This window comes from Strix aluco, chromosome 2 (assembly GCF_031877795.1).
Source record: "Strix aluco isolate bStrAlu1 chromosome 2, bStrAlu1.hap1, whole genome shotgun sequence".
NCBI classification, from domain to species: domain Eukaryota; kingdom Metazoa; phylum Chordata; class Aves; order Strigiformes; family Strigidae; genus Strix; species Strix aluco.
This window is the reverse complement of record NC_133932.1, coordinates 8046990-8058147: the sequence shown is the minus strand read 5'-3', so window position 1 is coordinate 8058147 and position 11158 is coordinate 8046990. Positions and strand designations below refer to the sequence as shown.

Sequence of the window (11158 nt, the reverse complement as noted above, 5' to 3'; positions counted from 1 at the left end):
ATTTCCAAACTGATTAGGCTGCCAACTCCTTTTATTTAAATAAATCAACAATTGCCTTCATGTGACTCCTACTGAAAAGCACAGAGCTAATCCTGGCTCCTCCCAGGAGGAAGTTTTGTGCTGCCTGGGATGACCAATACCCCAGCACCTTCTGGGGACAGGCGGGCGCTGCGGCTCCAGCCGCCTGCCTCTCAGCCGCCAGGAGATTTCCCTTTGCCCACTGCTCCGGATGTTGCGGTTTCACGATCGCCCGAGCCAATCTAACCGCTGGCTGCTACAGTCGCGCTCTCCGTGGTCCCACCCTGTTACTCATGCTGGCTCTGAGAAGCTGTTCCAGCATGCCAAGCTGGCAGAAAACTCATTGCAACAGTTAAAAAAAACGATTTCTCCTAAGTTAGAGCACTGAAACGGCTCAGCCAAGTGCCCAGTGAGCAACACCGCAGGTGAGGAAGGTAAAACCTAACCTGACCTGGGAGGTGGGTCCAGTGCCAAACTTAGCCCTGCTACGAGTGGTGGAATGAAGTAGATGATATCTAAAGGTCTCTTTCCACCGAAATTGGAGCATAAGGCAGGGCTGAGCTGCAACAGCCAGCTGGGCTTGGTGGTTTTACGGGGTGTCTCCAATTTGGGGTGGGGGCGATCAGCCAGCCTGGCTTAGTGATCTCGTGCAGTGCCTTCGTGTCTTCTTCTCCAGGAACAGCCTCGTGCCTTCTCCTGCACCATCGCCAAGGCTCAAGGGACCACCTGCTGCTTCGAGCGCAGTAACTCAGTGCACAGCAACACGCCTGGTAGTGCCAGCACACGGGAGACAGGGGGAAACTGCCAGCCAAAACTTAGGTGGGTTGAATCTGTGAAATGGAATTCTCAATGAGCGAGAACAAGGGTGAGTTGCAACCCCCTCTGGGGTCAAGTTGTGAACAGTTATAAATGAAAAAAATTAGTAGCTGGGCATGGTTATATGGAGCCACTGGCTTGTAACTGTGGAATCCAGGAGGGTTACCCTGTTCCCCTCCACGCCTGGCCTCACTCTCCTGTTTTCTGCGGGACTTGTGTGACTGAGATGGTCCAGTTTGCCGACCTGGCAGAAAAGCATCACGCTACAAGTCTTTCCTGTTGAGTTAGCGCGACTAAGGTGTTTGGCCAGGAAAGTCCTAGAGCCAGCACACGGCAAGGGGCTGGCAGGGACTGTCCCAGGTGGTGGCTGCGAGCCGTTGGGTCAACCCATCTGTAACAACCAAGCTGCCCCATCCAGCCCGAGCTGACCCAGCAACCCCCTCCCGCGCTGCCACCAGACGAGGCTCCAGCCGGGCCCCTCTGCTGCTGGGCCGCGGGGTGCACCAGGCCGGCGGGCAGCCGGGCCGAGGCGGAGCCGGTGCTCTCCGAAGGGCCTCGCCGGGACAGGAGGACCGGGCCGGGCGGGCACACCCTGACGTCTGCCCCCCTCAGCCGGGAGCCGCAGCGGGGCCGCCGACACCTGCCCCGCAAGGACGGGATGGCGGCGGGCCGGGAGGCACAGAGGAAGCGGCGGCTGAGTTATTCATGAGCGCTCATGAATATTCATGAGCACGGCTCGCGCTCTCGCTCTCTCTCTCCCGCCGCCCCGCCCCGCTCACGTCACGCCGCCAAGGCCGCCTCGGCCGGAAGCGGGCTGGCGGCCGGGCTCGGGGACGCCGCGCGCCCGCCCCCGCCGGCACAGCCACTTCCGCCCTTCCTCCAGCCCGGGCTCCCCGCGCGCCGGCACCCCCGCACTTCCGGTAAGCGCGCGCCCGCCGCCACCCTCCTCCCCTCCCCGCCGCCGCCGCCCGGTCCCCGCTTCCGGCCCGGCCGCCCCGCAGCGACCCCGCTGAGGGGAAACCTGCCCCGGGCTGGCGGCCGCCGCCGCTCCGCCTCTTTTTCAAGCGAAGCCGCCGATGACGCCGTTCCGCTCCGGTCGGCGCCCCGGAAGAGCTGAGGCGCGCTCCGCCCCCTGACCCGGAAGCGACTCGCCGCTCCTCTTTCCGGTGAGGAGGCCGCTGCCGCCGCTGGAGTCGGGGTCGGGGTCGCCGCTGGGGGGTGGTGCCCGGTAATCTGCCGGGTGGCGGGTGTGGGGGCGAGGGGGCCCGGGGAAGCGGGACTTCCGGGGCCGCCGGCGATCCGGAAGCGGAAACGGAGGAGGGCTGTCTGTCTGTCTGTCCGCTCGCCCGCCCGCCCGCCCGTCCCTCCGTCCCGGTGTCGGGTGCAGAGCGCGCCCGGCGGCTCTGCGGGGGGAACCGCGCTGCGGGCCGGCCCCGCCCCGCGCCGCGGGGGGGCGACCGGGCGGCGCTGCCCGTCCTCGGCCGCCGCCGCCGTGTGCGCGCGGGGCCCCGCGGGGGGAGGTGGGTCCGGCCCCCCCCCCCCCACCCCCTCCCCCATCCCGGCCGGGCCCCGCGGGGAGCGCCCTCCCCCGCCCATGGCCGATCCCCCGGGGGCTGGACGTGGCCGGCGGGTCCGGGGGCCCCGCGTTGCGCCGCCCGCTGTCATGCAGGGCCCCGGGCGGCCCCGTAACCCTGGCGGTTTGTTTGCAGAGACGGCTCTGGAAGGAGGAGAAATGCAAGAGGAGGGAGAGTGAGAGGGGTAAGGAGCTCCCGGAGCTGCGTGAGTGACCCCCGCCCCTCGCCTCGCGGGCTCCCTCCGGGCCGCGCTGCGGGGAATCGGGATGGGGTGGGATGGGCCGCAGGTCCCGGCGCTGGGGGCTCGAAGCCCCTTAAGCTCCAGGGTGCGGGAGAGGGGATTGACCGCCTGGAAGGAGCTGAGGCGCAGGGTACGTCCCCTGCCAGGCACCTGTTCCGACAGAGGCTCAGTCGGTTGGGGTGGAGGCTACACATGTAGCGGAACGGCACCAAAGTTCTTCTAGCTCTGGTATGTGGGTTTGGGATTCAGGACTTTGTCCGGCATGTTTGGGATATTCCTGATGTGCATCCAGATGTGCTTGTTCTAAAGATGTAGTGGCGCTTGAACTTTTTGGTGCTTATGAGCTTTATGGAAGCATTTTTGCATTTGACCTAATGGCCTGCATGGCCTTCAGCATCCTTAGTATTTTGCAGCAATTAAGCCTACAAGCTCCTTGTTATTGAGCAAAAGGTCTGGGGCAGACGTAAAACGACATTGTAAATCACACCCGAGTGTTGTATTCGGGGCCTTTTGTCAACTGAAAACTCTCCACCAAATAGAAAATAAAAGCTAGGTATCTGGAGAATAAAGAAAAACATATTAAAAGTTCAACCTCTAAATACCTGCGTATCCAACCTTGATTGTGCCTTCCAGAAACACAGCCTCTACCTCATCGTGTACTTGCACGTGCTTTTATCTGTCTGTTTATGATTAAAGTGATGACCTGCAAAGAAGTATAAGCCCAGCACGTTAAGTATGTGATTCTGTGAAGTACTCTGAGATCTAAACTCCAGATTCCTTGTCCCTTGTGAGTTCGCTGGTTCACTCGGTTGTTTATTTGGTGTATGTACATTTGTGGTCTGTACATAGAAGGTGTTTTTGGTTTATATCAGGAGGGTACGTTGACATCTGTCTGATACTAGACTGGTGAATAGGAAGAAGGTCCCATCTCTGGCCTGTTTGTGGAAGCTGGGATGATGAAGGCACTACAGTGGGAACGTGCTGTGGTACAGGGTTGAAGCTCCAGCCCATGTCTGGTAGTTATAGAGCAATTGGAAGGGTTACGTGCAGAGTTCTGGTAAAGTAAGTGTAAGCAGTGTTAAAGTGGGGGCTGCGAATAGGGGTGCATGTTTTCAAAATATCCTTTAGCCTGAAAGTGGGGTAGGGGAGGGACAGCTGGGGGTCTTAGGGCAGTACTTTGGTGGAGGAATCTTATCTTTGTTTTCTCCCTTTGGAAGACTGGCTTGCTAGTGAGATTGCATGAAAGCTTCAACTCTTACACCATTTCTCCTTTTCCTCCGTATTCTTATAACTTCATCACACTTCAGCCTTTCAAGCCAAAAGTTTTGAGGCCTGATGTCCGCCCAGGCGTGAAGATTTGTGGATGGGGAGGTGGATTCGAAGAGTTTAATGAAAACAGTGTAGTCATCTCTTGAGAATCAATAAGAGCCTTATTTTGACTTGTGCACTTTGTAAATTGAGCAAACAAAAGTTAGGTGCTCTCTGAAGTTCTGGTGGGGAAATAGATGGAGACAGGCAGCCACTGAGTGCCCTGGCCTGTGCTAGTCTGGATTTTAAGAGTCTGGAAACGGAGTTGCCTTTCATTCCTTTTTAAATAAGAAAGCTGTTGTGAGATTTTTGTTTAAACTGGCATCTTTCTGTTTAATTCCTGAAGTTTGTAGTTGAATCCAAGGGAGTCTTGGACCATGACAAAGTTTATTTGGAAAATGCATCTGATTATTATATGAGACTTCATGTTTTTACGGAATCAGGTTCACTTTGATGTTTTTGATGTGGAAGCTAAGCAAATAAGGGTTTACTTATTTTAAAAACAAACACAAACAAACCAAACCCCAAAAAAAACCCCAAACTTGACGTTCCAAACAAAAAACCCCCTCTTGATTCAGGTGGTGCTCAGTTGCCAAGAACGCGTTATCTCTTCATGTGTGCCCATCCTGTGGAAGAAAAAAGTCATGTAATTAAGCGTTACAAACATAGAGCCTTGCTGTGGGCAGTGTACTTAATAATTAATTTCGCTCAGAAAAGAAAGCAGAGGAAGGAAGGTAAGAGTCTTGCCCCATCAGATTCTGATTGAATCACAGCAATGTAAATCCACAGTAATTCAGTCAGGCAGCTAGCTGTCTGACTGCATGCCACTGATGCAAGGTAAATAATTCATCCTTAAGTGTGTTTATTGGTTGATTTGTAGTGAGTGAGTGAGGCAGGAATACTTGGCTTTGCTGTTGCGTGAGCAATTCATAAAAACAAAATTATCAGGTAATTTGGTTCATTTAAATACTGCTTCTCTACATAGAGGAAAATTATCTTTGCGTTTTGGCTCACACGCAGCAATTCCACATGTATTTATTCTGGAAAGTAAGTGTTTCATGCTACTCGGGGCATGCTCCTCAGCTTATCTGATGATTGAGATAGGCCCTTAAGAAACAATATTTACTTGTTAATTAGACTACTGCCACATCGTAACAAAACTAGGAGTGGGACAATTTGCAGGTAGTTGCATGAGAAACCTACAATGCTTGCTTTGCTGAAGCAGCTTGCTCTGCCAGATGTTCTCTGAACATAGTTTTTATCACATGTATTTTACCTGCCAGTTTTGCTGTAGTTTTTCAGGAATAGGTGTAACTTCTGCTTCAGGAAATAGTATTTTGTTAATGTCTTTAGTTTTGGGGTAGCATTTTCACAAGTGTAATGAAGTTTGTCTGCTAATGGTATTGCACAGAGGAATGCAAGAATTAGAAGGGAAGGGACTTCTTCAGCCAGGTATTCCTAAAGAGATTATGCCTCTGTCTTGAGAGGGCTATCTTTTGGTGTCTAACTGGTCCTCTGACTGCATGGAGTGTTGAGAAAAAGCAGTGGGCTCTTGGCTGGGCACAGAGTCCTACAGAATCTTGTCCCAAAGATGGGAATGAAATGGGCAATAGGGAGCCGTGATGTGATCTCACTTGGAAACAGGGTATCTCAGGAGCAGGGTAGTCAGGTTATTTTCCCACTGCCTAGTCTCATTGGGTGAGAGCGGAGGATCTTGTCTTGGAATATTGAGTGATATTTCCGGGTTTCTTTTGAGGTTTGGGCTGGGGTGGTCAGGGCGGTGGGCAGCAGGAAGTTAGGAGCCTTAAGTTTGACTTCTTGGTCTTCTGTGGCTGTGTGTTATCTTGGGCAAGTCTGTTTCCCTCTCTCTGCCTGTCCTTCTTCCTGTGTAACATAATGCTAATGTCCCCTTGCTGCATCTGGGTCCTTAGTGTTGAGCTGGGGTGGAGGGACAGTCAAGGTCCAAAATTTTCACTGCTTGTGGGGTCAGACTGTCTGTGACAGTGCAAAATGGTTTTCAGCTGTATTTGCCTGGTTGCAGATGCACAGATTTTGTAATTTATGCCACGTACTTGGGTGGATGATAATCGGGGAATTTTGGAGGTGTTCTGGGTTTGCAGTCAGTCCTTTTTTTGCATGGAGGACTGTTGGGCAGAAGGCGCTTGAGATGGACCCAAGCCTGTGGGAATAGCAGCCACCTTTTTCCCCTGAAAATAATTTTTGGATTTGGGCAGATAGCTCAAAAGTGGGGAGAAGTTGCTCGAGTAAGACAGGGGAGATTAAGGAACTGTCACAGTGTTAGACTGAGTCAGTTCCATGTTGGAGTCTCTTTGGGTTTAATGTTCTTTTTGTGTGTGTGTCTGTCTGTCTGTCTGTCTTCCTTCTCCTCCATTCCTCTTCCCTTCCCCCTTCCTCTTCCCCCCTGTGCCCAGCTAGGATGGAAGAATCTCATTTCAACTCCTCCCCGTACTTCTGGCCAGCAGTGCCCACCGTCTCGGGACAGGTAAGATCTTTGTCTTCCAACCTATTACTCTGGTCTTGCTTCCTTTTAGAAGTTCATGCATGATAAGTGTTTCTGTTGCATTCCTTGCTCAGCCAGCTGCTGGGAGAAGCTGTAGCAGGGTATTCTAAAAGCCGTTCTTCCCACCCGGTTTAGATTGAGAACACCATGTTTATTAACAAGATGAAGGAGCAGCTACTGCCCACGGAGAAGGGCTGCAGCCTGGCTCCCCCCCACTACCCTGCCTTGCTGACAGTACCCACCTCTGTGGCCCTACCCACTGGGATCTCCATGGACTCGGACACCAAGCCGGAGCAGCTGACGCCACACAGCCAAGCCCCTGTGACTCAGAACATCACCGTGGTACCAGTGCAGTCTGCTGGGCTCATGACAGCAGGTAGGGAACTCCAAAAACTTCAGCCACCTGCTGGGTTGGGGGGACAGGGCGTCCTGGAGAATCGTTTTCGGGCTGTAGGTAATTCCTAGCCTTCCTGATGGTGTGGACTGCCTTGGCGTGGTTTCACTGTGAATCTCTAGGCACTCCACACATCCACCCTCTTCAGGGAAGTTTGACTTCCAGCAGTGGAGACTGGGAGCGTGTTGGGGAGGGTAAGGTGCTCTTCTGTTTGCATTGTGGGCAAAAGTAGGTGTATAAAGCTTCTGTGGGATAAGGAGGTTGGGCGTAATCAGAGATGTAATAACTGACTTCCTCCATCTTTCGTTGTTTGCAGGTCCTGGTCTGGTGATAACTTCCCCATCAGGTTCCCTGGTGACCACAGCCGCCTCTGCCCAAACCTTTCCCATCTCAGCTCCCATGATTGTCTCTGCGCTCCCCCCTGGCTCCCAGGCAGCCCTCCAGGTGGTTCCTGACCTGTCGAAGAAAGGGACAACCACCCTCTCCGAAGGTGGTGGGGGTGGCGGGGGTGGGGGAGTTGCCCCCAAACCGCCCCGGGGCCGGAAGAAGAAACGATTGCAGGAGTCGGGGCTGCCGGAGATGAGCGACCCCTTTGTGCTGTCAAACGAGGATGATGAGGACCAGCACAAGGATGGCAAGACATACAGGTGGGGAGCGGGGTTAAACCTTGACTGTAACATTGCATGGGGATGGGGGTGTATTTAACCCTTCAGAGGGTCACGTGGGGAAGAAGAGATCTCTGCCTTTTCCCTGTAGAGTCCCTGAGTAGAGAATCTTTCAGCTGCAGAAAGAGTTTTCTCTCTAATCAAGAGTGTTTGCAAGCTGGTGGGTTGACCCAAAACTAAGGATCTCCTTCTTAGTGGACAGCCTTGATTTCCCGAATATACAGATGTTAATGTTACAGGTTAGTTAATGACCAGGATATTATGGAGGCAAAACTGTATCCACAGTGGGTAGTATGGTTGGTGTACAGCAAAATGCAGCGCTAAGAGCCCTCGTGTACCTGGGTGCTCCTGAATTAGGACTCCAGTCTGTCCAGCGTAAAGACTGCAAACTGGAGGCACACAGAGCTGGAAGTGAACTGTGGTGATAGTGTTTGCTCCTGTGTGCGTTGCCCCTTGTGATCTCCTATTTCAACATTCCCAACAAAACATAAAAAAAGGTGTATTTCTGAATTAGGTATAAGGGTGTTTCTGAGCCCTAGGGGTATCGGATGAGAGGAGGGGAAGAGTTCTGAGCCCTGAGGTTGGGTTTCTGAGCTTGGAGGGATGTGGCTTGAGTTTAAAAGCAAGTGGTGAGAAAGGGAGAGATTAGCTAGGAGGAAATACTTAAGCCAGAGGATAAGGAGCATGGGTGTTTTAGAGAAGGTGGGAACTGGACAGAGCAGGCAAGCGCTAGGGAGGAAATGTGGTGGTCTGTCTTAGTTGGTAAGCAGGAGCACGTAGGGGTGATTTAGCAGTAGGTTCTGAGGGACTGACTATGGATTAAGATCGGTAAGAGGCAAAGTAGTAGCCAGGTGGAAACAAATAGAAGATGATCCCTAGATCTTCTCACTTTCCTACTATGTGCCAATGATCCTGTCTCAAACAGTTTCCCTTTTACCATCCTAGACACTCTTTTTCTTTTTGTACAGATTTAGTTATGTTTCTGGAATTAAGTCAATATGAACACACAGACTCAGTGCATCCACCCCAGGCACTGTTTCATTTTTAACTAAGCATTTGTTAAAATGTTTACATTTTTAAATCAATACAGTTAAATGGATACAAAACCAGAGCCTGGATCAGCCTTTTTATTCTCCTACCCAATGTCCCAGTTCTTCCACTTTGAAAATATAATCAGCGTATGGTGAAGAGGGGTGGGAGTGTTAGGTAGCTTGCTATTTGTAATCCCACCATTTATTTTGGGCCTTAGCCACAATTCCACACTACTCAAGCTGCTTACAGTCTGGGTTGCTAATTAGGTTGTTAAATATGTATTTACAGGGGACACAATTGGCAGTGAACACTAGAATTAAAGCTGAACCAAGGCTTTAATTATAGCTCCTTGTTTACTTGTAAGTTTGGAAAAAAATGCCCAAGACCAGGTGGAGTGACTCAGCAGAAACTTTATGAACACGCATAGTCTGTGTAACAGCTCATGAAAAAGACTTTGCAGGGAAAAAAACCGAATGAGTTTATATGTAGGAACATGTAATCAGGAAGATTTCCTGTCTTCACGTTTAGTCCGAGTGCGATGCCTTTGCCTCTTCTTCAGCCCCCATCCCAAGCAGGCCTTCCTCTGAGCAGTGTAAGGTGCAAGATAGCTAAATTGGGATTTACTGAAGACCACCAAAGAGTACTTCTGCCTTCCTTGGGATCACCTCTTTGGCTGATGCTTCCTATGTGCAAGTTTGGAACTAAAAATGATTGTTGAGAAAACAAAGGAAAATGCTATCTTCTCTTGGAGCTGTGGGAGAGAAAACCTTTGTGAAAATCAGTAAAATTGTTTCTCCATAATATGCCTGTGAACAGACTTGCAAGTTAAAAATTTGAGAACTCTTGGGTTCCTTCTGTATTCTAGAGGATGATTTGGGTAGTTGCCGTTACTACAGTATGCAGACATATCCTAGCTAAATTAGGACTGTGGGTGAGGTTCATCTTCTCCTGCTCCGTTCTCAGGCTGGAAGAGGAGTTGCTTGTGGTATTCATATGTCTACATTTGTATGATTTCACTGATTCTTATGATGATGCACTGAGGACAATCTGGTCAGATAGATGCCTGAAAGGAGTTGTACTGTACTGATCGATGTGACGATTTTTTTTTTTTTAAATCTAATTTAAATTTTTTTTAAAAAATTAAAAATACCCAATTCCCAAAGCCTGGTATCATCTTGTCAAATTTAATTATTTTTTGGTTTTAAGTTTCTTTGAGCTCTGTGAGCTCTCTTGTCCTGAGTGCCTGGGCAGGTGGCTAATTGCCATAATTTCTGACTCTTAGTGTGTTTGTGAAGACAGAGTAAGGCCTTGAATGGACAGCATAGCAAAGCAGACTTGGAATGAATTGGAGCACAAAGGTGATAGACTTATTGCAGCTCATCCTATTCTCTACTGAATGTAGAGATTCCTGCTCCAGCTGTTTTGCTGCTGTATCATCTCTAGAAGCAAATTAGTAGTTTGCTGTGAAAATGGTGCCAGAATCTTTGTGACTAGGTTTTTCTTTGTGGGAAGAGGTGTGAGGCTTTTGCTAATGATGGTGTTGCTTGCAGATCTTGGACATTTAGCCTTAGGATTAGTCTGGCATAGTCCTTGGTGCTTTGCTTTGTGCTATTAGAATGCTTGCACCTGCAGGGGACAGCATCTAACCCAGTCCTGTGAAGCATTTTCCTTCATGAGTAATGTCACCTCAGTCTTGTCTGGATTCATTGTCAGCTGGTTGTTAATCTTCCCTGACATCTTTGTAGAATTTACTTTTTCTGTGGAAAATGCAATAGGCATCAAGAGTCTTTCTAGTAAGATGCTGGCAGTGTGAAGCAAGTGGCTTCTTCTCAGTACTTTAAAAGAGGCCGAGGAGGAGAGAGGGAGCATAGGTCCTGGAGACAGTAGTATCGTTTCTTAGTACTGTTTTGGTGCCTGTACCTGTGCGCTTTTAGAAGTTTGTAGTGTGATGTGATCAGTGAGCAAGGCTGATGAAGTGGTGCAGCCTCTCTGGGCAGATCATCTGTTCTCTCTCTACAAACAGTTGCCTAAATAGTTTCTTCTTTGCAAGAGGAAGAGAGCTTTCTATAGGTGTTGCTTGTTTCCAGTATTAAGATTGCAAAGGCTAGGATGAATACCAGTTTTTAGTTTGGAATGGTTTTGCAAGATGTGCTTTGGAGCCTAGGATACCAACAGAAGGGTTGTAGGCTCGAGAAGAGCCTTGCCATCATACTGTAACCAACAAGCTGTCTGTTCCCCAGTGCTAGTTCTGAGTTTCCCTACTTTCATTAGGTTGTGGGAACAGCAAGGCGGGGGTTTGGGAGACAATAAGCAGCTGAGGGACATAGGAAGCTTCTGAGATGAGTCCAGTGTGCAAAAGCGTACAGAAAGCTTAGCAAGAAGCTTAGCAAGAAGCAGAGTTGAGCTGTAGAAGGGGAAGAAGCTGGATGGAGGCCCCCTTTAGTGAGGAAATTAGGTACACAAGGGGAGCCAGTGGTTTGCATGCCGCAGGTGGGTGTGTTCTTAGACATGTCCCATTTTAAGCCTTTTTTTCTGCCCTGTACTGGATTTAGCATTGGTGTTTGGTGAACTTCCCATGGTTTTGAATAG

General features: G+C 50.4%; 1 protein-coding gene across 27 annotated transcripts in view; it reads left to right on the top strand.

Moving 5' to 3' along the window:
* The first annotated feature begins 1309 nt into the window (after nucleotides 1-1309).
* ZNF384 (zinc finger protein 384) overlaps nucleotides 1310-11158 on the top strand; it is a 29092-nt gene continuing 19243 nt past the window's right edge. For 3 of the 27 annotated variants that reach the window (XM_074810164.1, XM_074810077.1, XM_074810017.1), the window contains exons 1-7: nucleotides 1761-2000; nucleotides 2544-2592; nucleotides 3283-3436; nucleotides 3522-3711; nucleotides 6394-6460; nucleotides 6614-6854; nucleotides 7189-7519. In XM_074810164.1, coding sequence (XP_074666265.1) covers nucleotides 3659-3711; nucleotides 6394-6460; nucleotides 6614-6854; nucleotides 7189-7519 — 692 coding nt within the window. In that variant the 5' untranslated portion in view covers nucleotides 1761-2000; nucleotides 2544-2592; nucleotides 3283-3436; nucleotides 3522-3658. The other 24 variants (XM_074810085.1, XM_074810001.1, XM_074810042.1 and 21 more) reach the window with 23 other exon arrangements.